At 42.4% G+C, this 25,058-nt stretch overlaps 6 protein-coding genes and 3 pseudogenes across 9 annotated transcripts; 2 read left to right on the forward strand and 7 right to left on the reverse strand.

Moving 5' to 3' along the window:
• Positions 1-1,230: 1,230 nt before the first annotated feature.
• LOC310790522 (histone H4) lies at positions 1,231-1,542 on the forward strand (the record flags this gene model as incomplete). The annotated part of the gene is made up of 1 exon (XM_083652213.1): positions 1,231-1,542. One exon carries the CDS (start codon positions 1,231-1,233, stop codon positions 1,540-1,542), a length of 312 nt encoding a protein of 103 aa, XP_083508339.1.
• Positions 1,543-2,236: 694 nt separating this feature from the next.
• LOC310790510 (histone H2A pseudogene) lies at positions 2,237-2,620 on the reverse strand (annotated as a pseudogene). Its single transcript has one exon. The product of its transcript is annotated as a histone H2A pseudogene (transcript).
• Positions 2,621-3,375: 755 nt separating this feature from the next.
• LOC310790506 (histone H3.2) lies at positions 3,376-3,786 on the reverse strand (the record flags this gene model as incomplete). The annotated part of the gene is made up of 1 exon (XM_083652205.1): positions 3,376-3,786. One exon carries the CDS (start codon positions 3,784-3,786, stop codon positions 3,376-3,378), a length of 411 nt encoding a protein of 136 aa, XP_083508331.1.
• A 1,512-nt stretch (positions 3,787-5,298) lies between these two features.
• On the reverse strand, positions 5,299-5,931 carry LOC310790505 (histone H1 pseudogene; annotated as a pseudogene). The gene has a single exon. The product of its transcript is annotated as a histone H1 pseudogene (transcript).
• A 1,785-nt stretch (positions 5,932-7,716) lies between these two features.
• Positions 7,717-8,091, reverse strand: LOC310790518 (histone H2B pseudogene; annotated as a pseudogene). Its single transcript has one exon. The product of its transcript is annotated as a histone H2B pseudogene (transcript).
• A 512-nt stretch (positions 8,092-8,603) lies between these two features.
• LOC310790502 (uncharacterized protein) lies at positions 8,604-10,982 on the forward strand. The gene is made up of 4 exons (XM_083652204.1): positions 8,604-9,211; positions 9,403-9,496; positions 9,931-10,018; positions 10,497-10,982. Exons 1-4 carry the CDS (start codon positions 9,124-9,126, stop codon positions 10,908-10,910), a joined length of 684 nt encoding a protein of 227 aa, XP_083508330.1. The 5' UTR covers positions 8,604-9,123; the 3' UTR covers positions 10,911-10,982.
• Positions 10,983-11,689: 707 nt separating this feature from the next.
• Positions 11,690-14,452, reverse strand: LOC310790204 (putative nuclease HARBI1; the record flags this gene model as incomplete). Its single annotated transcript, XM_083651880.1, has 6 exons — positions 11,690-12,360; positions 12,457-12,583; positions 12,732-12,953; positions 13,095-13,343; positions 13,531-13,742; positions 14,366-14,452. The coding sequence occupies 6 exons, from the start codon at positions 14,450-14,452 to the stop codon at positions 12,127-12,129; spliced, it is 1,131 nt and encodes a 376-aa protein (XP_083508006.1). The 3' UTR covers positions 11,690-12,126.
• Positions 14,453-20,364: 5,912 nt separating this feature from the next.
• LOC310790514 (histone H2B 1/2) lies at positions 20,365-20,739 on the reverse strand (the record flags this gene model as incomplete). Its single annotated transcript, XM_083652209.1, has 1 exon — positions 20,365-20,739. The coding sequence occupies one exon, from the start codon at positions 20,737-20,739 to the stop codon at positions 20,365-20,367; it is 375 nt and encodes a 124-aa protein (XP_083508335.1).
• A 2,023-nt stretch (positions 20,740-22,762) lies between these two features.
• LOC310790520 (histone H4) lies at positions 22,763-23,074 on the reverse strand (the record flags this gene model as incomplete). Its single annotated transcript, XM_083652211.1, has 1 exon — positions 22,763-23,074. One exon carries the CDS (start codon positions 23,072-23,074, stop codon positions 22,763-22,765), a length of 312 nt encoding a protein of 103 aa, XP_083508337.1.
• Between the last annotated feature and the right edge of the window lie 1,984 nt (positions 23,075-25,058).

The following is a 25,058-nucleotide window of genomic DNA, read 5'->3' on the forward strand; positions in this document are numbered from 1 at the left end:
AGCATTATCATCATGCTATATATCTCCCTCTTTGCTCTGAATGAGTGAGAAAAGAGAAAATACTGAATAATTACATCACAACAGTATCCTAATGTTAATTTAAAATGAGATATTCCTCTAAATATGGCAAAAAAAGTAAAAAAAAAAGTAAAATCTTTTTTTCGACAGTCCCTTCCTCCCAGCACCCCCTGCTTAAAGTGACTTCCAGCGGCCCTGCTTGCAGTTGTGAGAATTCTAAGGTTTTATCTCAGATTTCTGACATTATTTCTCAGAATTCAGACTTCATTTCTCAGAAGTCTGACTTTAAATCAAATATTTTCAATGGCGTAGGGTAGTCATGATGGACCCCAGTGCAAGCAATTTTGACAGGCCCTAGTACACGTTAGCAGTAGCAGTACACACATCTAAGCAACACACACACACACACACACACACACACACACACATACACGATTAGGCCTTGTGTATGTGGGCATCAGACAGCTCACACGGCATCACAGCTCGGCCGCTATGTGGCCTCGCCCGCAGCTCGGCTGCTGCGTGACCTCACCTGCACTAATTGGCATGCACAGCGCCCATGCAAGTTCGCATCACTGATGACATCACTGTTACTGATGATGTCACAATGCCTATGACATCATCAGTGCCTATGACATCATCAATGATGTCATAAGATGATTTTGGTCAATGATGTCACTGATGACATCACTGATGATGTCATAGACATTGTGACACCATCAACTGGACAAAAACTGAAACAAATATTGCCCACTTCTCACTGATTATGTCACAATGCCTATGACATCATCAGTGCCTATGACATAATCAGTGCTGTCATAATGCTTTGTTCAATAATGATGTCACTGATGACATCACTGATGATGTCATAGACATTATGACATCATCAGTGGGACAACAATTTAAACAAACATTGTTCATTGAAACAGATAGCCGCACGCTGGTGCTATGTATGTATGTATGTATGTATGTATGTATGTATGTACGTATGTACGTATGTATGTATGTATGTACCGTATGTATCTAATGGTGGTGGCTTCTGCTAAATGCTGCAACCTCATAGAGAGGGGGGGGGGGCTTCAGAGTTTGGCACCGCCCAGCTCAGTACCCTCTTTTCTTTTCTTCCTCCTTCTGGTCCGCAAATGCGATTTATATTGTGACGCTTTCTGAGTCTCTTCAGTTTGTTCTTTTTGAACTAAACGAATCAGCACGATGTCTGGCAGAGGAAAGGGTGGAAAGGGACTCGGGAAAGGAGGCGCCAAGCGTCATCGTAAAGTCCTCCGTGATAACATCCAGGGAATCACCAAGCCCGCTATCCGCCGTCTGGCTCGCCGCGGTGGAGTGAAGCGCATCTCTGGTCTGATCTACGAGGAGACCCGCGGGGTTCTCAAGGTCTTCCTGGAGAACGTCATCCGTGATGCCGTCACCTACACCGAGCACGCCAAGAGAAAGACCGTCACCGCCATGGATGTGGTGTATGCTCTGAAGAGGCAGGGCCGCACTCTGTACGGCTTCGGAGGTTAACTTCATTTACCGACCAACAACAAAACAACACAAAGGCTCTTTTAAGAGCCGCCCACACTTACCAAAGAGTCTATTCCCGTTTCACCATGTGCTGCAGTGCACGTTTTCCTTGTAGGCTACATTATGTGAACGCAAACCTAATCCTATTGCAACTGGTTTTACTGTACACTTTAAGGTCAATGAATCACTTATTCATATCGCCATGTTAAACCAGCCACTGATCTTGTGGTGTTTTTTTTGATAGGAGTTAAACCAGCCAGGCTGTGAAACTAAGCAGCCGCAAACGGGCTAACATTGCTGTGAAGTGTGAACATCCAGAGTACCCTCGTGTTGCAGAATTGGAAGGTAATCCATGAGAGTGTAGTGTACTATGTGCCGTGAGTGATGGTGTGTATGTTGAGGGGGAAGCGATAACAAAACACATTTTTATTACAACAGCTGATATCGAACCAGTCGGCTAAAATGACTTTATAGTTATACGTGTTGGAAGATCATTCCCGCTTCTGCCCCCAGACCGTAGTCGAGAAGCACAGGGGCACATTCAATAGAGGTTTATTCTTGTATTATTGCTGCAATTCACATACATCCTATACATTATTAACCGCATAACAATTAAGTAAGGATAGCTCTTTTGGAGGAAGTGGGTGGCTCTTAAAAGAGCCTTTGGTTTGATGTTTGGACAGGCTGGTGGAGTTTACTTCTTGGCGGCCTTCTCAGTCTTCTTGGGCAGCAGCACCGCCTGGATGTTGGGCAGCACGCCGCCCTGAGCGATGGTGACTCCGCCAAGCAGCTTGTTGAGCTCCTCGTCGTTGCGGACGGCCAGCTGCAGGTGACGGGGGATGATGCGGCTCTTCTTGTTGTCGCGGGCAGCGTTTCCAGCCAACTCCAGGATCTCAGCGGTCAGATACTCGAGCACCGCCGCCAGATACACCGGGGCTCCAGCACCGACACGCTGAGCGTAGTTTCCTTTGCGCAGCAGCCTGTGGACACGGCCGACCGGGAACTGGAGCCCTGCACGAGATGAGCGGGTCTTCGCCTTCGCACGAGCCTTTCCGCCGGTTTTTCCTCTGCCACTCATGGTGAAGTCTTTCTAGAGCTGAGACTCAAAGAAAATGTGAATTACAAGAAAAGCCTGGTTTATATGTTCTGGGTGCGGGCGGGGCGGTCCACGTCCGTCCAATCAGAAAATAGTTTGCAGAGAAGCAGCGCGCGACTGAGTTTGAATATTGGCGGACTTTTCTCCACATAGTAAAAATGCCATATGTGTGGAAAGAAGAGTGTTTAGACTGCTGTTTTTCTCTGGCGAATCTGCCAGCTAGCCCATGTTTCATTTGCTGTGCATTGGTCTGCAAATGCCAGAATAGTTAATATAATAATAATTTTTTATCTTCCCACGATCAATACAGGCCTAGACATGGCTAATTTGGTTGCTTGAGTCTGATAAAATACGGTAATAATCCATAATTTAAAGCAGAATAAACTCTTAAGGCGTGAATTGGCTCTTAAAAAGCATATCGTGGCTTCTATCACGTGGTATTATAAAAGTCACCTGTGGACAGGTGTTGACAGTTACGTTCCGCACTTAACACTGTATCTGGTTGTTGTGCATACATGCATGTTACCATCTCCAATGCTCTGTGATGCCCATGTTATGAAATATTGTTTACTTATTACATGTATATGGCTTAATTACGGTATGTTGATGTTTCATCATAATGCATAACTGTATAATGTAGGGAATACTGCAGGATATTGGATAATTGTAACTCTTTTCAGTAAAGATGGAGGTGGCTCTTAAAAGAGCCTTTGTGTTGGTGTCAGACAGCAGATGGTTTAAGCGCGCTCTCCGCGGATGCGGCGGGCCAGCTGGATGTCTTTGGGCATGATGGTGACCCTCTTGGCGTGGATGGCGCACAGGTTTGTGTCCTCAAACAGGCCGACCAGGTAAGCCTCGCTGGCCTCCTGCAGAGCCATGACAGCGGAGCTCTGGAAGCGCAGGTCGGTCTTGAAGTCCTGAGCGATCTCTCTGACCAGGCGCTGGAAGGGCAGCTTGCGGATCAGCAGCTCAGTGGATTTCTGGTAACGGCGGATCTCTCTGAGAGCCACGGTACCGGGCCTGTAACGGTGAGGCTTCTTGACGCCGCCGGTGGCCGGGGCGCTCTTGCGGGCAGCCTTGGTGGCGAGCTGCTTCCTGGGAGCTTTTCCTCCAGTGGATTTACGGGCGGTCTGCTTGGTTCTGGCCATGGTTGAACTCTTCCTTCTTTTAGAAGTTGGAAAATGAGCTTCTAGGCAGTGAATGTCGGCTTTATAAAGGCAATGCCGGAGAGCTGCTGCACGCTGATTCGCCTGCCCGAGGGGAGGAGCGATCTGCAACATATTAACTAGACCAATTGGAGGAAAGCCCGCCGAAATTGTGTGCATACATGTGTGCGAGTGTGCGCGTGTGCGCGTGTGTGTGTGTGTGTGTGTGTGTGTGTGTGTGTGTGTGTGTGTGTGTGTGTGTGTGTGTGTGTGTGTGTGTCGCGCGCGTGCCTGGCTTCGGGGGAGAGGGTAAATCTGCCACATCAAATATCTGTTGTGCTTTTTAAATGTATTTGTTTCGAAAAAGTCAGAGGGTTTTTACAAAGAAATACAAAAAAAAAAACTTACAATACAAAAGCACAAATAAAATCATTACATGGTCGAGGGGGGAGACTCACAATTCATATCAATACATCAAAATAAAGTATGATTTCAGTTCAGTAGATTCCACGGGAAAGTATCTTGCATGTCCAGAGTTCTCCTCCTCCTGAGCTCAGTCAGGACCTGCCTTATGACTCTGTCACTATCAAAAACAGTTTGTTGGATGCTCATGACAGATCTGGTTTTACATAATTTGTAACAGACTAATGATGAGGTGGTGGAACATCTATTCTTGCTTAGAGGGCATCACCTCCTCCAGCAAACCATGCATGATGGAAGTACGTGATGTTAAAAACCAGACCCAGACCTTGCAACATGGCCCAGACCTCCTGAGCTCTGTAACAGTCCATCAGCAGGTGTTGCTGCGTCAACAGAAATCAGCCATCTGACATCTCAAATGCTCTCTGAGAGGTTCTCATTTGTTATCACCTCTGTGCTAGTGTTATTAGTTAAGTTATTAGTTTCTACATAATTAGGCCACCATAAAGAGCATTCGTTTAATTCAAAATCATTGTACTTGCAGTTTCCTCCACATTGAGGTCACCAACCCAGAGAGCATTTCTAGCGATGGCAGCTGAGACATTTTTAACAAAGGCAATTTTCAGTCTGGAGCAAAGCTCTAGTCTAAAGCACCCAAACCACCGTAGTACTTTTATACAACAGCATACATTTTGTAATTTACCTGGTTGTACCCCAGATTAGGTTAACACACTATTTATTGTACATATTGTCTGCTGGTGGAAATGTTTGCTAGGAAAAGCAGTTTGGATAGGATGCCAGTCTTAACTATATATTCTTAATTTAAAATGTGTACTTTTATTTTCCCATTATAACACTTCATCTTTAACTTCACAAAATGTTGTCAATCTACAATCTGGTTACAGACGGTTAGACCAATTAATTTAATTTATTGTTTAGTTTGAATATTAATATATAAAATCTGTTGTGTAATGTGTTGTGATGGGCTCATAATTTGACATGAAATAATAATCATAGTAAGGATGCTCTTTCATGGAGGTTGTGGGTGGCTCTTAAAAGAGCCTTTTTGGGGTGGGAGAGATCAAGGCAGCCGCTTTACTTCTTCTTGGGTGCTGCTTTCTTTGCTGCTTTGGGCTTGGCAGCCTTCTTCGCTGGTGATTTCGCGGGTGCTTTCTTGACAGCAGCGGGCTTCTTCACCGCCTTCTTGGGACTCTTGGTCGCCTTCTTGGGGCTCTTGGCTGGTTTCTTGGCCACTGCAGCGGGCTTCTTGGCTTTTTTGGGAGATTTCTTGGCGGCTACGGCTACTGGCTTTTTAGCTGCAGCCTTCTTCTTGGGGCTCTTGACTGCTTTCTTGGCAGCTGGCTTCTTGGCTTTAGGAGCGGCTTTCTTGGCAACCGGCTTCTTCACCTTTTCTGCCTTGGGGACCTTGAAGGAGCCGGAAGCCCCGGTGCCCTTAACCTGGAGCAGAGCGCCTTTTTCCACCAGCTTCTTGATGGCGATCTTGACGCGGGCATTATTCTTCTCCACGTCGTAGCCTCCTGCAGCCAGGCTCTTCTTGACGGCAGCCAGAGACACGCCGCTTCGCTCCTTGGAGGCGGACACAGCTTTGACAATCAGCTCACCGACGCTGGGACCAGCCTTCTTCGGCTTCACGACCTTCTTCTTGGCGGCTTTGGTCGCTTTTGCCGGGGAGGCAGCGGCGGGTGCAGCTGGAGCGACTTCTGCCATTCTTCTTCTCTCGTCTTTTCTGTTTCACACAACTCGACAAAGTCTGACCGGAATGTGTTGTCCATGCAGAGCAAGAGGCGGGACTTATACACAGCATGAGGACCGTGTAGACTCAACACACACAGCCTCTCTCTGCGCAGCTCAAATGTGGCAACACTTGTGTTTTCTCTCTCACATTTTAGGGATAAAAGACACAGATCAGATCAGTTTTGAAATGTAACTGTTATTGGACCTGTTAGAAAACATGTTTCCTTTCGAAATGGAGTCATTTTTAACAATGAGGAATCTTTATCTTTATTCAGGGAAGCTTCAGACCTCTGCATTACACTGTCACAGTATTCTGTTCGCAGTGGGATTTCCTTGCATTTCAACTCATAAAATGGTTTAATATGCTTTATATTCCAGGCAACACTATTTTTCCAGTAAGCAGAGATGTCTGACGAGACAATAAAAGTCAGAGTACTGTAGTGCTGTGATTCGTTTTGTTTTAATTGTCGGATGTTTTCGTGTCCGTAAACACACTGATGCTGCGGGCGGGTTACATTGAGACTGTTCCTATGGAGCACTAACTTTCTGACTCTGGTGAATGATGCAGTCATGATTAATGAAACTGAAAATATTATGTTTCCTTTAAAAGTTTGATTTTACATGAAAGTAGGCCAAACATGTATTTTCTCCAATGGACATAATTGTCAATTGACTTAGACACTGTTATCCACCTTGCTGTGGTTGGTCCATTAGACCGACATTCTGCATTTTGTATAGACTACTACTACTCTACTGCTGATGTAGTTTCAGCCTGATATTTACCGTAAATCACTATTCACATTCGGAGACAGCTGGAATGGATCACCACTTTAACTGGCCAAAAACTGTGAGGGATGTGCCTTGATCAGATGCAGTGTGATGTGATTTGTTGAGGGATGAGAAAATGTTTATTTGTTTTTGTTATTAATAGTAGCAAAAATGTGGTAGTTTAATATTTCCATCATTAACTTCATAATACATTATTCAGGCTGTGCTGGTCTTGGATCAGATCATCTCAGTCTTTGAATAAAATACCTGTGTCACCTTCTATTGTTTATTTCTGTAATAAGTAAGATGAGCACTACACTGCAATACACTACACTGTCCCTGTGGGGAAATTTTGTCATAAAATACAAAAGTTTAAAATACAAAATATTAATCTTTATGCAGTAAGACTGGGGCGGCATATCATCCAGTGTAGTTTAATATAGTTCCCAAGCTGTTCTGACTGATCTAGATTCTGAAAGGGTCGGGTGCTGTCAAACTTAAAATAATTGTCAATAATATTTCATACAACTTAGGCCCACTGTAGGGTAAAGTAGCCTGTATCAACTGGAAATATACTGTAGTAGTCTACATAGGCTTATGTAAATATGAAGATGGAGACATGATGGATAGTAGGCCTACTAATTGTGTGATTTTTAGTATGAGCAGTAGGCTGTAGCATTACGTAATCACATGGAATTTTGGTTAGTTTACTTTTCGGTTTGAATTGTTAAAATGAAAAACAAACAATAACTTCGGAGCTCCACACATAAACAACTTGTAGTCTTCAGAGCGCACCTTAATTCATAATCGAATGAGCTGGACACGCAGTAAAACAAAAATACATTCTCTGAATAAAATCATAGTAGGCTATAGATACGTCATTGTAGACCACTATATTTAAGTTACTTTTCAAACTAAATGAATAAGCTCTTTGTGAAAGTTGTGTGTGGCCCTTAAAAGGGCCTTTGGGTTAAAGTAGTTCCAAGCGGTTTACTTGGAGCTGGTGTACTTGGTGACGGCCTTTGTGCCCTCGGACACGGCGTGCTTGGCCAGCTCACCGGGCAGCAGCAGGCGGACAGCTGTCTGGATCTCCCTGGAGGTGATGGTGCGGCGCTTGTTATAAAGAGCCAGTCGAGACGCCTCACTGGCGATGCGCTCAAATATGTCATTGACAAAGGAGTTCATGATTCCCATGGCCTTGGAGGAGATGCCGGTGTCGGGATGGACCTGCTTCAGCACCTTGTACACGTAGATGGCATAGCTCTCCTTCCTGGACTTTCTGCGCTTCTTGCCGCCCTTGGCAGCGGTCTTGGTCACGGCTTTCTTGGAGCCCTTCTTGGGCGCTGACTTCGCGGGTTCAGGCATGCTGACTTCTCGGTACTTTAGAGCAGAGAATGAAGTCCGCTTAACAGAAACACTCTATTTATAGGCAGCTCATGCAAATAGCGCTATTCGGCTCCCCGCCTGCGATAGGTTGACTCTCGTCGTGACTGTGACGTGCCTCGGTTCACTTCCCGCGCGCGGACTATATATTTCCCCTCCTCCTTCATCAACAATTCTCTCTTTGAACTAAAAATGAATAGAATAGAATAGAATGAAATAGAACAGAATGGAATGGAATGGAATGTGATATAACATAATAGAATAGAATAGAATAGAATAGAATAGAATAGAATGGAATGGAAAGCAATATAATGGAATATATAATAGAATAGAAACACATTTCAGAAGCAAAGATTGCTCTGCATTTTCCAATTGCCGTGTAAGATGTCTTCCCTGTGCTGATGCATGGCCCTGTTTATATTTAAGACAGAGACAAATCTCCCATTGTACCTGAAACATTGGTTCTGTCTGTAACGCAAGTGAACGATCTTTATAGGTGGCATTTCTAGGTAATAAGTTGTAATTAGGCTGTCTGAAACCAGTTTGATACATAAGTTCACTGAATTTGCAACCTTTTTAGGTACCTAGTTATGGATAATTTTTGATAATTTTTGAGGAACCATACCATGCACACTTTGGTGGGCTAGGGTATCCCATGATACCTTGCGCCCCTTGCAATCCACGAAGAAGAATGAAGCTCTCCCCACAAACTTCCTCCAATGGCCGCCCCCACAAAACCTCCCGCAACAGAAAAAGTGAAACGCCCATTCGCTAAATAACAAGCATCATCGCTTTCTTTTCATTTTTATTTTAGAATAGTCAATAGCGTAAACCATTACTTCATTTCAGTGCGGTCAGTTGTTTGTACGGTGTCAGGAAAGTCACGTTTGAAGAATAGTAGGAAGCATCTTAGCTGACGGTGTTCTGGACAGCAGCCACTAGTTAGGTGGCTAGCGTTTTACCCGCTCCGTGCGCGCGCCTGCACCAGGAGTACAAAGAACTTCATGACCAGCCATGGACAGCAACACAGAGCCAGGTACTAGCAACATGGCTAGTCTTGCTTGCCAGCCTCCCCTCCCAGACCCTGCGTTCACCTTCAAGTGTAAGTGAAGTTCGTTTTTAACCAGCCATTACTTAAGCACACATTTGTTGGTTGAATGTGTAACGTTATCGATAAGAAATACGCTAGGTAACGTTATGCATTCATTAGCTGATGATGACGTTAGCTCCTTTGGCTTCAGCTCTGCTCACTGTCTAAATAAATTACACCGTGGCAACTGATTTATTTTATAGGGACAAAACAGGATACAGCAAAGCTGATTAAGGCCAGGATGCGGCTCAAGAAGCTTTTTACAGGGGACAGGAATTCGGCTATCAATGGATGGAAGTAAGTTACACACCAACATTGAACAACACAGCTTATTATGCTCTGGCTTTTGCTGTGGGTTGATTTGGGGGGGGGGGGGGGGGGGGGTTAGCTTGATTTCACTCAAATTTAAGTAACCAAATATCCCAATCAGACGATATATAAAGATGAGTAGTCTAATCTAGATTTCACACTCACCGAGTTGTCTCCCCAGTGTAGACAGTTCTACAATTCAGTGCTAAATCAACATCAAACATCTCCCCATATGGGTCCCTGTGCCATGAAAACATTTGAGATGAACAAATCACTAATTTAAACCCCTCCATTTCATAGAGGTTCATATGCCCAGTTTTCATACCAGTGTTGCCAGGTGGGAAATATTGAATCACTGATGCTGTCACAAATGGACACAGCCCACAAATCCTGTGTGTTTTGTGTATGTGTGTGTTTTGCAGTCAACTGCTAGCTGATATTGGGCTGGAGGGGAAAGTGGACTTCAAATCTGCCCAAAAAAAATGGGACAACTTGAAGACCCAGTACAAGGTATTAATTGTTCTTGAGTGTTAGCCACAGGCCACTACTGCATTTTACTTTATGCACTGTTCTTTTTTTTTTTTTTACTTTTTATTGACAGATTATTATACGTTCTTACATTGTATACGTTGTAGATATGTACTGCCATAGATTTATTTTTTATTTTTTTATAGACAAATAAAATAAAAGACAAAACCACAACAGCCGCAACAGCAGCAACAAAACAAACAAACAAAAACAAAAAAACAAAACATATAGAGCAGGGAGTCTACTTTTCATTGTACATTCATCTTGGATCCAAAAAAATAAAATCTGGCCTAATGGGTGTTATATATTGAACCCAGCATTCCCATCTTGAGGTAAATTGTTCTACTTTATGATTGATAACAGCAGTTAGTCTTTCCATCTTATATATATCCATTGTAATATTCATCCATTCTTTCACTTTAGGGCTCTTTATGCACTGTTCAATTGTCGTTTCTTCTAGAAACTGAAAGATCCACCAACCGGTAGTGGTACAGACCGCGGTGAGGGTACACCGGCCACCTGGCCTTGGTACAACCTGATGGACGAGGCCCTGGGAAAAAAACATTCAATAACGCCTGCGGTGGTGAGGGCCACGTTGCCTTTGGAGGGTGTGCCAAAGCCAGCAGCTGAACAGGAGCGAGGTGATGGAGAGGAGGAGGCAGCGGCGGCTGGAGGAGAAGGAGAGGCACGAGAGCCAGAAAGAGCACAAGAAATGGCCCCAGCCCCACAACAGAGGAAGCGGCGTCGCCTCGCCGATCTGATTGAGGAGGAGATGGAGCGTGAAAGAGAGAGGCAGGCGCAGAGGAGGAGGGATGAGGCAGAGCGAACCGACCGACTCTTCTCTATCCTAGAGAGATTTATGGATAGGCGTTGAGCATTTTCTTTCTAACTTATTTTTAGTTTAAAGGAGAATATTTAATCCAGAAGTGTTGGTACACAGGTAACCTCAGGTTTACATACAATGTACAACTTCAAATACAATAAGAGACACGGGCAGGAAAAACGCAACGCGTTTCAACCTCACTGGGTCTTCGTCAGCCTTCAGCCTGATGAAGACCCAGTGAGGTTGAAACGCGTTGCGTTTTTCCTGCCCGTGTCTCTTATTGTATTTGAAGTTGTACATTGTATGTAAACCTGAGGTTACCTGTGTACCAACACTTCTGGATTAAATATTCTCCCTAAAAAGTAACCAGTAAGCTCCTTTTTCCACTTTTGATTCTATGTTGACTTTGAGCTTGCTTGCTGCCACTTTCTCTGCTCCTAGTTTAAAGGAGAACAATGCTGATTTATTTTGCACATGATCTCAGACATCTGAAAACTGCAAACAGTTTTGCATGCATTTATTTAGACAGTTATTGAGAGTTGATATGTGTTAAGTTGTGGAGGCAGTGTTGTCATTAATGACATCACTCAACTTAACTCAAAATCAACTCTCAATAACTGTCTAAATAAATGCATTCAGAATTGGTTACAGTTGTAAGATATGTGTGAGATCATGTGCAAAATAAATCAGCATTGTTTGTCAGTGAAGTTCTCTCTGTTTCATGTTGGTTGAATCAACCCAGTTTTGACTGAAATTAAATGAAATGTGATTTTTTATAAATGGTTGTTCAAGGTTACTTGTAATAAAATAAACAAAAGATTGTTTTACAAGCAAATTGTTTTATTTCAAATGTAGCAAAAATAAACTGGGTAACAGTGGAACACACTCAAACTAAAAATATTTACATTCACAGTACAACAGATTACAAAAATTCAAGAATAATTTTACAAAACAACAAAAATAATCATTTTACAACTATTATCAAATGGTACAAAAGTTGATTTGCCAAAGGGTGGTTGCCAACTCATTTGTATATAACCGGGGTAAGGGGAAATGCCACAAGACTTACTTCACATTACAGGACAGGATCCCGGACAATTGACGCCACAGACAGACTTGACAGCACAAGACACTAGACAACGTGCTCCGTTAAGACCCTGCTTGGAGGGGAACTGCCGGTGTCGGGCTTCCGGCGGACTCTAACGTTAGTCAACAGGATTCAGGAGAACATTATGGGAGAACACCCAGACGCACCATAAGCTTGAGCTCAGTGCAGTGCGTACTCATGGCCACCGACCACATCCTGGAGTGCGCTGACTTGGGTTGATAGATGGTCACGCAGGGCGTTCCCATTCATTTCCCCAGCTTGTGCCTCGCCCCCAGCCTCATCATCAGCAGGGTCTTGCCCATCTTCTTCCTCCATGATGTCACCCACTCCCAGGCAGATGTTGTGCAGTGTGGCGCATGCCATGATGACATCTGGCACAAAGGTGGAGTGTACCTTAGAGGGAAACCAAAGATTAATTCAAGGATAAGTACATAAATTATTTCTCTTTGAATTTGCTCATTTGCTGCGGTCATTCTCAGTTTAAATTACCTCCAGGGCCTGCAGGAAGATGGCTCTCCACCGGGTCTTCATCATTCCAAAGGCTCGCTCTATGATGTTGCGAGCCCTGGCGTGGTGGATGTTGAAGCGCAGCTTCTCTGCACCTCTGACAGGTCTCCTGAAAGTAGGGATGCACCAATGAACATTTTGGCCGATACGATAACCGATATTAACATTGCAACATTGGACCGATATGAATATGTAAAAGAAAAAAAGACTAACATCGGCCGATACGATATGATTGCCAATATATCGTGCATCCCTACCTGAAAGGAGTGATGAGGGCCAGTGGTCTCTCCAAACAGGGGTAGCCACTGTCTCCAAGGAGGAAAGTGCCAGGGGGAGGGTAGGCAGAGTGGTAGATGGGGCTTCGCCGCAGCACCCTTGCGTCATGCACTGACCCCGGTGTTCCCACGTAAATGTCAATGTATCGGCCCCTGCTGTCACACACTGCCTGGAGTTGGATTGACGTGTACAGCTTTCTGTTCCTGTACAGGGGTAAAATCAAAAACAAGAAAATATTTGTGAGCCTGTGAGGAAATGTGTACAATGCATTAAATTAAGTATTATATTAATGTAATACTGCTCTATGCCTGAATGGCATGGTGCCTGAGAACTTTAAGCCTTGCCTGTAGCATTGTGCGTCCTCTTCCCCAGGTGCCTTGATTCTCACATGGCAGCCGTCAATTGCCCCACGGGCATTCCTGAATGCCGGGTGCCTGGCCAGGTGAGCAAAGCCATCCCCAACTGCCCTGTGCTCCTCCTCTGTCTGTGGCAAACGGATGACACGAGGGGCCACATTGAGGAGTTCCGTCGCCATGCGGTGGACCAACAGGTGGACTGTGGAGCGGGGTATATCGAATGCTCTGGATGTCACCCTACAGGTTAGGTAGGAATGGAGATTGAGACCATTACATAATCAATACCAGTTATGTTAAAAATGTATTGTAGTCTCGTCTTTCCACCAAGTAATAGAAAAGTATCGATAGTGGTATCAATAAAGATTCAGATCTTTAAGCAGTCTCTAAAATGTAATTAATAAAAATTAACTATCCCCATTCTTACCTGTAGGAGGTACCAGCTCCTAACCAAAAGAGGAAAACTAGCACTTCCAGCTCCGGTCCCCAGCCATGGTGCCTCTGAGGGTCCATCATGCGTAGGAGGGCTGTGATGGCGTCTCGGTGGAGCCTGAAGTCTGGACGTGTGTCTCCATCATCAAAGTACAGGCGCAGCAGTGGCACATGAATGTTCAGACGGCAGTAGGTAGTCAAGTTCTCCTGTTGGGGGAGATGGGGTCACGTCATGTGTACATTTTAAAACTCTTGAAATCTGTTTAAAGTTTAAGCCATTTATGTCAACCAATCTATTTACCATATCCATACATTCATTTATTTCCTACATGTACTTATGAAAAAGGGTCAAGTGATTTTAAATTTCTATTCACCTGTTCTCTATTCATCATCGTATAGTAGTGAACATTTGACCGTCTCAATGTTAAATGTTGTGAATTACTGTAACCATTAATTGTATTAAATCCTAATACTTCAATTTAGCAATCTGTGTTCTAATTTATTAAACTGATTGATGTATGTATCTGTGCATCTGTATTTGCAAATCGTAATGAATTATGACTGCTCTAAACTATCTTGCTGGCTGGCTGAGCCAACGGGGCTAGCTGGCTATCAGTCATGTGGGGTATAGCATAGCATCTAACGCTAGTTCTGTGTCTTTGAGACATTTTAAATAATCTCTTGGTCCATTATGTTACTGCAATGGCCAACCCCTGGGCCCAAGACAATAGAGCATAATTTTACTTCACTGGAAGAACGTCACAATTATGTAGTAGACTGTCTTTTGTCCAGTCACGGAGCTAAATTTGCTAACTTCAGGCCTACTGTACCTGGTCTGGTTCGCTAGACAAAAGTGCCGCCCACCGCTTCAACCTCCCCATCCTGGCACGGTCCTCCTCGGCCTCTTCCTCCGCCATCTCCTCAAAATAATAATAAATAATAATAAAAAGAAACAGCAGTTCTTCTTCCATTACTACGAAAAACGTCTGGCCGAAAAACAACTGGTTTAGCTTAGCTTGATCTATCTTGATCTATCTATCTATCTAGCTATGTCTAGAACGTTCCAGCAGTCGCTTCTTCTTCTTCTTCTTCTTCTTTCAAGTTTCCGGCAGTGTCGCGGCTACTAGGCGTGTTGCACTGCCCACTGCAGGACAAGGATAAAATGACGCTACCTTAAAGCGCCAGGACGTCTGAAACAAGTTTATTTTTCAGTCACCTATATTAAAATTGATACCTAATTAATAAAGTATCTAGTTAGGTAGCTAGGTGATAGGAAGCTCACTTGCATTACAGACAGACCCATTGTATCTGAAACATTGTCAGAAACATTGTATCTGAAACATTGTATCAGAAACATTGCATCTGGCATGTAGCAATAAACATGTCAACGATATTTGTATGGACAGCTTCAATAGTGGGGGAAGAATAATCTCAAATTCAGTACATTTGCATAGCCTAATCTGTGTGTGTGTGTGTATATATATATATATATATATATATTGACGGTCGGAGAGACGGCATCCGGTACGGGATGGGTTTTAGCACTCCAGCCTGGCTCTCTCGTGAGGGAGAAATCCACAAACGCTATGGATCAGCCTCCTGAAAATCTGCGTAAACATCGGTGCGGCCTGGGGTCCTTCAGGCTAGAGCGAGGTGCTCGCCGCAGGTGCATGACGTGCAGCGCACAGGCCTCCTTGAGGCATCCTCCCTGCCCATGGTACAGCATGGTAGGATTGCCTTTTGCCACAGGAGGTTCTGGTGAGACGAAGGAGGTGCCCGGCCTGGAATCACCCCACAGGGCCTTAGACCTCCATGCACCGAAGGTCTTTCAATACTGCGGTGTAGCACTAAACTCTATTGCAGCGGATTGGGCATGATCAACCCTTCCGCGGGCAACGTTGCAGACAGAGTAGGAAGGCTGATCCGAGAGCGGCTGCTTCTGGGACGCGGGTCGGGGTCGTAATCGGCCTCGGCTGGGTCTACTGGGCATGATGATGTTGTGAGACCCGAAACACCCCACGACCCCAGTCAACATCACTGATGACGCGTCCCAGCGCATGCTGTAGCATGTATACTGAAACCTATATATATATATATATATATATATATACACACACACACACACACACACACACACACACACACACACACACACACACACACACACACATATATATATATATATATACATACACACATATCAAATCACACACGACACACACACACACACACACACACACACATAAATTGTCTCACATTTTATTCTACAGTAGATGTGTGATGTGATTATCTCTTTGTGATGTAATGATCTGTTTTTGTTGTAGCCTACAGTACATACAGAGTACAAGGACGAGGAACACATTGTCAGTTCGACTTTTTATTATGTAGGATAAAAAAGGCAAAATAGAAAAAAATAGAAAAAAATACCTTCTTGGCTATTAGGATCACGATTTAATGTAGAAGTAATGTACAAGTGTACTGAACAAGTTTACTAACAATGTACATCTTCAAACAAAATAGCACGGGCAACAAAATGCAAGCGTTTCAACCTCACTGGTCTTCATCAGGCTGTATAAAAAAAAGCATAAATCAACAGTACAGTAGGTCCCAATAGACCCTTCTCATGGGGTCCATTTTGTGCCGAAAAGGCAGGCTTAACACAGGTGCAAGCAAAACACTAATGAGGGTTTCAAACTTCCATGATTGGAATGTGGAAACCCTCATTAAAGAAAATTTCTAAAACTATAGTGAACTTTATATGGGGAACCACCAGGGAGGTCACAAAAAGGGAGCTACTCTATAAGAGTAAAAAGGAGGGAGGCCTTGGGGCTGTTGATCTGGGGTTAAAAGTAAACATCGCCTTCTGTAAGAACGTTGCATCAGCCATAGAGCGAAAGGCCATGTGGATAGGTGAGGCCCTGAGCTGGACCAAAAAAATAGGACGAGTAAGGAGCTCAGTTCCATATTATAAACTTTTGTATGGTGACTTTGTGAACAAGTTTGCACACATGAATATTGCTTGGAATGAAATGTCCAGCAAATGTAAAATTGTGTAATGACGGTGTTTTCCCCTACAAACATTTAGATGAAGCAAGCTCTCAGGTCTGTATCAAAAATATATTTAGTAAGTGTCTCACAGAAAACAAGAGAGACACCATGTGGCTGGTCTCAGTTGGCAGACTGGCAGTCCGAGCAGTCGTCAAGTGGAGCTGCTTGGTCACAACCAAAGAGTGTCCTATGGATGACTGCATAGAGGATGAAACCATAGAACATCTGCTCCTAAACTGTGAGCGATCTAAATATGTTTGGGGGAAAATGGTCAGTATCGGTCTTAATGTTACTGTGAATTATAATGCTGTGATGTATGGTGTTTTTGAGGAAACAAGTGCCACACCAGGACTTTTTCTGGACAGTTGTTTGTGTGGTCGTGGCCAAGTTGTGGAAGACGAGGTGTGCCACAGTTATCCACCAAGCCGTCATCCCGGGTGAAGTGGTCTATAAACAAATCATAACAGAACTGAAAAGACAAAGAACACTGGACATCAGAACAAAGAGACCCACACCCTGGCACCTGCTCACCTTCTAACAGACTTCTTATTTTTGATAACTATTTATTTCTACTGTTTATACAATGTATTTACTGTAAATGTAACCCCTGATTGAATAATTTAATAAAGTATATTTAAAAAGGAAACTGTGTATTGATAATGTGTATATCGCGTGAAGCCATTGGAGCCGACCTCCCAGTGGTTAGAGCAGTGGTTCTCAAATGGGGGTCCGCGGACCCCCAGGGGTCCGTGGCACTTTGCCAGGGGGTCCGCGAAAAGTTTTCAAGTAAAAAAAAAAATATATATATATATATATATATTTTTTTAATAAAATGCTACATGTTACTTAAGGCCGGCTTTACCGTGGGGAATATGAATATATATTAATTCTTAAAAAATCTTAAATTTCGAATCCGTTGAAATTTTTGAAATTGCTTGTTCACAGCCAGAGAAAAAAAAAAAAAAAAAAATGCCTCCAAATTGCAAGGCGGACTTGGCCCAGATGACGCGAAACGCGTCACCTTGCCCAATTTTTATTTTATTTTTTTATTTTTTTTATTTTTATTTTTTTCTCTGGCTGTGAACAAGCAATTTCAAAAATTTCAACGGATTCGAAATTTAAGATTTTTTAAGAATTAATATATATTCATATTCCCCACGGTAAAGCCGGCCTTTATTCCTTCTCAAACTACTTCCTACATGGTGCTAGTCTATCAAAATATCTTGGCTGTCATTGATTGTGTTGCATAGTGGATGTACTGTTGACAAATTGTGATATTGTAAGTCGCTTTGGATAAAACAAAAGTGTCTGCTAAATGACGTAATTTAAATGTAATGTAATAAAAAAAAAACATATATTTTTTTTTGCAAAATCTTCATAGTTCAACGAAAATAGTTCATGCTTTAAATCTAAAATGGTTCATGGATTACATTCTAATGACAAACCTATCAAATTAAAAGTCAAGCACGTTACCGTGGAAACAATTAAGCTTAGCCCAAAATCACAAATCAGAATGAGGGGGTCCCCGGTATATTTTCTATCTGGTAAGGGGTCCTTGGCTGAAAAACATTTGAGAACCTCTGGGTTAGAGGACCCGCGCATCCGAGATTCTGAAGGAAGAATGAGTGATGAGTCTTGCAGCCAGCTAGCCAGCTGGCTGCGAGACTCATCTAGCTATCAGTAAACTAATGACTTAGAAAGAATATTGATACACATATGGAGTCCAACAGGAGTCTGTTATTATAGACTGTTGTAGGCCAGGGACAAATTATTTAGTATGAATGGCTTGCAAAAAAAAAATCCCTGCATTGATTAAATATTAGCTAGAAGAGGAGCGAAATGTAAACACTCCTAATTTTCTGTGAAGTAACAGCCTATTTCACTATGGACTAACAGCTTAATTTCCAGTAGGATATACAAAAGTTTAATAACATTCACTAGGACAAGTATATGGTTAGGAAAAGACAAGAGTGTCATTATAAACTCTCAGACCCTGAATGATCACTGAGTAGGAAATTATTATGTAGGACTAGTATAGTATAGCCATCACAGGAAAAAATAAAAATAAAAGGCTTCTTGGAGATTTGGACAATATCACAGCATCATGTTCCATTTAACATAGTCTTATGGAGCACAGGAATTTTTTTTCATTCCCATTCAGGTCCGCAAAGAAGGTTTATGAACTGAAGCTGTCCAGCATTTTGTATCTCTTTTATACCCTTTTTATCACTTTTGATAGGCTACTAATATTTGTATTTCTTTGTCTATTGACATTTTCTTATATTGAGTAAAAAAAAAAGGAAAAAAATAATAAACAAACAAACAAATTAATCCCATGGTGCACATGGTGCACAGATTTGACTGTGATTTGATGTGAACTTGTTAACCTTTTCCTGTCTCTCCCCATGGAGTCACTTCGAGTGGAAAACAGGGACTGAAGAGGACTGCCAGTCCTGAGCGGTCCCTACAGGAACCATTTAATTTTGTATCAGTTTGTCTTTCCTTCCAAAGAAAACACACCAAAAACAAGTGTAAAGGATGTAATGTGAGAGGCATCAAGTCAATAGAGAATAGAAATATAAAAATGAATCCTCTTCTTAAAACACAATGTGATATGTGCACAAGAATTAAGGTTGACGACACAGGAAGACAACATAGTGGATGTAATGAATATGTGGTCAAAAGGCACTTCTATTATTTATATTGGAGGGGATAGAGCTGGTATATGTTTTAAAGTAAAGCTGAAATGATTCAAAGTAGAGAAATTATTCCAGGGCGTATCCTTTTATTTGATTGTTTTTATGCATACACGAAAATGAGAATTATAAATGTGTACACTCCTCCTGATGCCACATCGAAAATCAGAATCTTTAAGAAAGTATATGAATTCCTAATTGTTGGTTATCATTATCACCGTTATGACCCTATAAGCCTAACAGGGAAGGAAAGACACTTAAACATATGAGTGATTTATGTGGTGTTGGTGATGTATTTAGGATGTTGCATCCAACTAGTGGATTTGACTCGTTTTGATACAATGTGTAAAAAATGAATAATTCAATAACGTATTTAAAAAGCAAACTCTGAATACAAGCATAACAGACAGAAATGTCCCCTCTGATCTCTGAAACACTTTCCAACTTTATTTTATTTCGCACAAGAGCTTTTATATTAAAACCTCTCGTTAGTATGAGACCCTGCTTCAGTCTCTGTCACAGCTTTAAGGGGGCAGTGAGCTCAGGACTGATAATGAAAGACAAATCACCATTATATCAGATCTGTCTAGTATGAATGGCATTATGAATGCAATTTCATATCGTGAAAGGACCTATACTTATACTGAGGTAGTGGAGAAGCAGACACAAAATCTATGGAGCAGCGTTAATTACTTTAGTTAGCCTATGGTTTTGATATAAAACATCAATGTTTTCTATGTTGTAATTATGTCTTCGTTTTAAATAGAGGACACGCACATAAAAAAAAAACATGCTGGGTTGGGTGCTGGATCAAAATATATAAATAAAATATATATAATTAGTTTTAAGCCCTTAATGTGGGGACATCTAAACATACCTACAATGAAATAAACGGTGCTGCTGCATGCAATTTCAGCATGTTCAGTCATGATTCCAGTAGCAAACTTATCTCACAGCTTGCTTTGATGTAGGCTACATCTTAGTTATTCAAACGCATGCAACAGAACTGAGTAATAGGAGCTCTTTGTGGAAGTAGTGTGTGGCCCTTAAAAGGACCTTTGTGTTGGTGGTGAAGCTCTAGCAGTTTACTTGGAGCTGGTGTACTTGGTGACGGCCTTGGTGCCCTCGGACACGGCGTGCTTGGCCAGCTCACCGGGAAGTAGAAGACGCACGGCGGTCTGGATCTCCCTGGAAGTGATGGTGGAGCGCTTGTTGTAGTGAGCCAGGCGAGACGCCTCACCGGCGATGCGCTCAAAGATGTCGTTGACAAAGGAGTTCATGATGCCCATGGCCTTGGAGGAGATGCCGGTGTCGGGATGGACTTGCTTCAGCACCTTGTACACGTAGATGGCGTAGCTCTCCTTCCTGGTCTTTCTGCGCTTCTTGCCGCCTTTGGCGGCGGTCTTGGTCACGGCTTTCTTGGAGCCCTTCTTAGGCGCTGGCTTCGCGGGTTCAGGCATGTTGACTTCTGGTACTTTACAGCAGAGAATGATGTCCGCTTAACAGAAACGCTGTATTTATAGGCAGCTCATGCAAATAGCACTATGCGGTTCCCCCCCTGTGATAGGTTGAGTTTCGTCGCGTGACTGTGGCCTGCTGCATTGCGCGGCTCCCTGTAGGTCTATTCTGATTGGTTGAGATCCAGATGGCGGTTCACTTCCCGCGCGCGGACTCAGACTATTCTCCTCCTCCTTCATTAACAATTCTTTGATCTTTGAAGTACATGAATAGAATAGAATAGAATAGAATAGAATAGAATAGAATAGAATTGAATAGAATAGAATAGCATTAAATTGCTCTGCATTTTTCAAACATTAACTTGTAATAAGTCTTCCCTCTCATGGCCCCATTTAGACTTAAAAGACAAATCTTAAACTCCATTGTATCAGAAACATTGTATAATGGCACAAAGCAATAAACAGCTCCAATAGTGGGGGAAGGAACAACTCACATTCAGTGCATTGACATATTCTACTCTGAATCCAGCATTGCTTGGTCTTTATTTGTTTGGTTAAGATGACTGGTAGCCTTCTTCATCTGTTTCAGGGCCACTATGGGCTTTGTGACTGGGCTCCTGCATGGGTTGGAATGGAGGAGGCATCCTGTAGATCTGCCTGTTTCTCAGCTATTCTATCTTCATCTCTTCCTCTGGCTTCTGCTTGCACAAGTTCAAACCCTATCTGTCCAGATATGGAGTCAGTTTAGGAGACATTATGGTCTCTACAGCCTTAAAAATACTCTATTCCCTCCCTCCTTCATGGGTGATGCATTTGGCAGCTGGTCTAGAAAAGGCTTAAAACGTATATTTTGATGGGGTATTTGGATCCTTTTCACAACTCTCTGATCAATACAATCTCCGCCAGCCATATCTTGTTTTCAATATTTTCAAGTTCGCCACCTTGTGAGAAATACCTAGATCCACAATTTCCAAATGTCCCCCCTAAATCTGATTTGGATAACATCAGCCAATTATTATTAATTTCTTATTGATATCAGGGGGCCTATTTCTCGCTTGTATGGCTTGATCCACTCTCACGCCTACTCCTATTTTGTAATCTCTAAGCAACGCTGGGAAGAGGATCTCGACTATACATTCCCAGATGTGGGATGGGATGAAGTTATCTCTAAGGTCTAATACTTCATCTATTTGTGCTCACCTTAGCCTCATTCAATTACAGCTTCTTCACAGAGTCTAGGCTACTGGACCAAGGTGAGAATCATTAGAATAAAACCAGACAAGTCCTTTATGACATAAAGGCCTGATCTGTCACATAAAGTTTATGTGACAGATGCCATCAGGCCAATGCAACACTTCAATTCATGTTTTGATCCTTTGTTGTTGAGAAAATTAGATATACTAGGACTAACGACATAGGAAAGTTTACAAAAATATGGGAACCTTTCTGGTCTTCATTTTTTTTTTAGGCCTGGTGAGTTCACATCTCTAACTTAAGATTGTAGCCTACCATTTATATTGTTCATTTATCTCTATTTCAGCCCTGAGATATGTCCCCCTTTAATTTGTATTTAGTATGCCTTATTGTGTCGTTTGTCTGACCTTGTCTTGAATTTATTTTAGGTTATGAGCCAGAGGTTGAAGAGGGGGTGGGTGGGATGGGGATGTAATTTTTCTATTAATGACATCTACTGAATTGTTTGGCCTTTGGTTGGGGGGGGCGAGATATCACACACAAAAAGATGACCGGTGACGCAACAGGACTTAAGTTTCTGCAAGCTGGTGATGCTTTGCCAGTTTACACAGCACAACAGATTTTAGGCTCGAAAGGCGACTAGCTTGCATGCATGTAAATAGGTATTCAAACAAAGTATGAGTTAGTTTGAAAAGTGTACTAATGTTGCTTGAAGAGCAATAGACGTGTGTTTACATTATTATCAGTGATGACTAGCATAAGAAACAGGAATGTACTCTTTGGAAGATGTGTGTGGCTCTTAAAAGAGCCTTTGTGTCGTTGGTAAATGAAGTTAACCTCCGAAGCCGTACAGAGTGCGGCCCTGCCTCTTCAGAGCATACACCACATCCATGGCGGTGACGGTCTTTCTCTTGGCGTGCTCGGTGTAGGTGACGGCATCACGGATGACATTCTCCAGGAAGACCTTGAGAACCCCGCGGGTCTCCTCGTAGATCAGACCAGAGATGCGCTTCACTCCACCGCGGCGAGCCAGACGGCGGATAGCGGGCTTGGTGATTCCCTGGATGTTATCACGGAGAACTTTACGGTGACGCTTGGCGCCTCCTTTCCCGAGTCCCTTTCCTCCTTTGCCGCGGCCACTCATCTTCGATGTGTATTCTTTGGAAACAAAGACAAACTGATACAAAATGATGTACAGCTTCAGTTCATAAACCTTCTTTGCGGACCTGAATGAGAAAGGGAAGAGCGCGCTTTGCTGGGCGGTGCCAAACTCCTTCAAACAGTCCTCCCCCACATTTTTTTTCAAAGGAACTTCAGCTGTGGCAAGTTAGCAGAGACTAAAAGTACGCTTCCGGTTATGCGACGTTGTCTCCAAAATAAAATTCAGGGTACAAGTCTTGAAAGTTTGGGAAAAGGTTTGATTTTAACCGTCATGTTTAATATGCTTGAATGTGAATATACTCATTGAAAAGTGATTTTTCAACATAAGCTGGTCTTTCAAATGAAACTTTGAAAAATAATTCACACTAAAGAAGGCTAGAATACATAGATCCTATTTTACTCTAGAAATAAGCAAGCAATGAATAATCATGATCAAAACATACAATGAAAGTTCATATGCACAGCTGGTCAAACAAACAGTGAAACTATACATTCATTGCTCTGGGTATAGATCACCTATGATTCCCGAGCGCGGCACTGCTGCCGCTCACTGCTCCCCCAGGGGATGGATCAAATGCGGAGAACAAATTTTGCACACTCAGGTGTGTGACAATCAGTGGGACTTTACCTTTACTTTACCTTTATATTAAAGGAATATTGTAAACTATTTTTTTTTTGCAATTGCATTTACAGTAACTTTGAACTAAACAATTGATGTGATGATAAAGGCTTCAATAGTCTGAAAAATGTTTGTTTAGGTACCTTGAAAGTGCTTGAATTTTATTATTAAAAAGCTGTGTGAACACCTTATTGTCTTTTGAGTTTACTAACATGAATTTAACATGAACAGTGACATCAACAAAGGCACGTTCATATTATTAAAGGCACAATGAATTTAAACCACATCTCCTCAGTGTATTACTTCTAGCCTGGAATTAACTGAAGTGACTTGTACCTTTCTTACATGATACATCTAAAGTAGGCTCTCACTTATACACATTTGTTGTAACCCAGGTAAACAGCATGAGGTAATAGTCATTTGACACATTCACATGGCCTCTCAACACGTTACAGCTGCTCCTCTGCTGTGGGCAACTGGTAACGCTTTACAATAAGGTCCAGAATATTTATAGTATGGGAACTAATGAGGAACTATTAGTTGCTTCATCAGTTCTGGCCTGCACACCCTCCAAGGCTACATGCTCTCTTTAGACTAGCCTAATCCAGTGCTTCTGAAATGGGGGTCCGGGGACCCCCAGGGGTCCTTGAGGGGGTTCCTAGCCAAAAGGGGGTTAATTTATTTGAGCTATAATTCCATTCATAAGTAACACAATGACTATTTTGGTCATGGGTTTGATACTTTCTGTAATAAAACATCTAAAAGCATCAATCTTATTATCATATGGGGGACTGTGGGACAAAATCCTATCAAATGGGGGTCCGTGGTCTAATTTTTGTCAGTTTAATGGTCCTTTATGTGGAAAAAATGTGAGAACCACTGGCCTAATTATCCCATTGACTGGCACGCACACACCCACACACTGTCAGTGTCTGTCTTGCTTTGTACCACAGGATGTGAACAAACTGCATCAGCCAAACAAAACCTTTTCTGATATTCTTTATTGATCCTCTGTCTGGACAAAACTTTCTCCGCAAACAAACAAAAAAACATTGTTGCAATTATTATCATTATAACATAGTATAACATTGAAAGAGTCAAACAGTTAACAGATATGATATATTCACGAACTGACATTTATTAATCATTAACAAACAATTAACTCTACTCAGGAACTTAGATACTAATCATTAACTAACGACTACCTATTATATTCGCATAAATATCCTGATGTCACCATTAAGGTCTTAAATGAAGAACTTGACAAGCTGTCCGTTTGGTTTAAAGTTAACAAATTATCATTGAACATTAAAAAAACAAATTTTATTTATTTTGGCCTTAAATCTGG

This window comes from Poromitra crassiceps (genome assembly GCF_964638095.1).
Source record: "Poromitra crassiceps genome assembly, chromosome: 15".
NCBI classification, from domain to species: Eukaryota; Metazoa; Chordata; class Actinopteri; order Beryciformes; family Melamphaidae; genus Poromitra; species Poromitra crassiceps.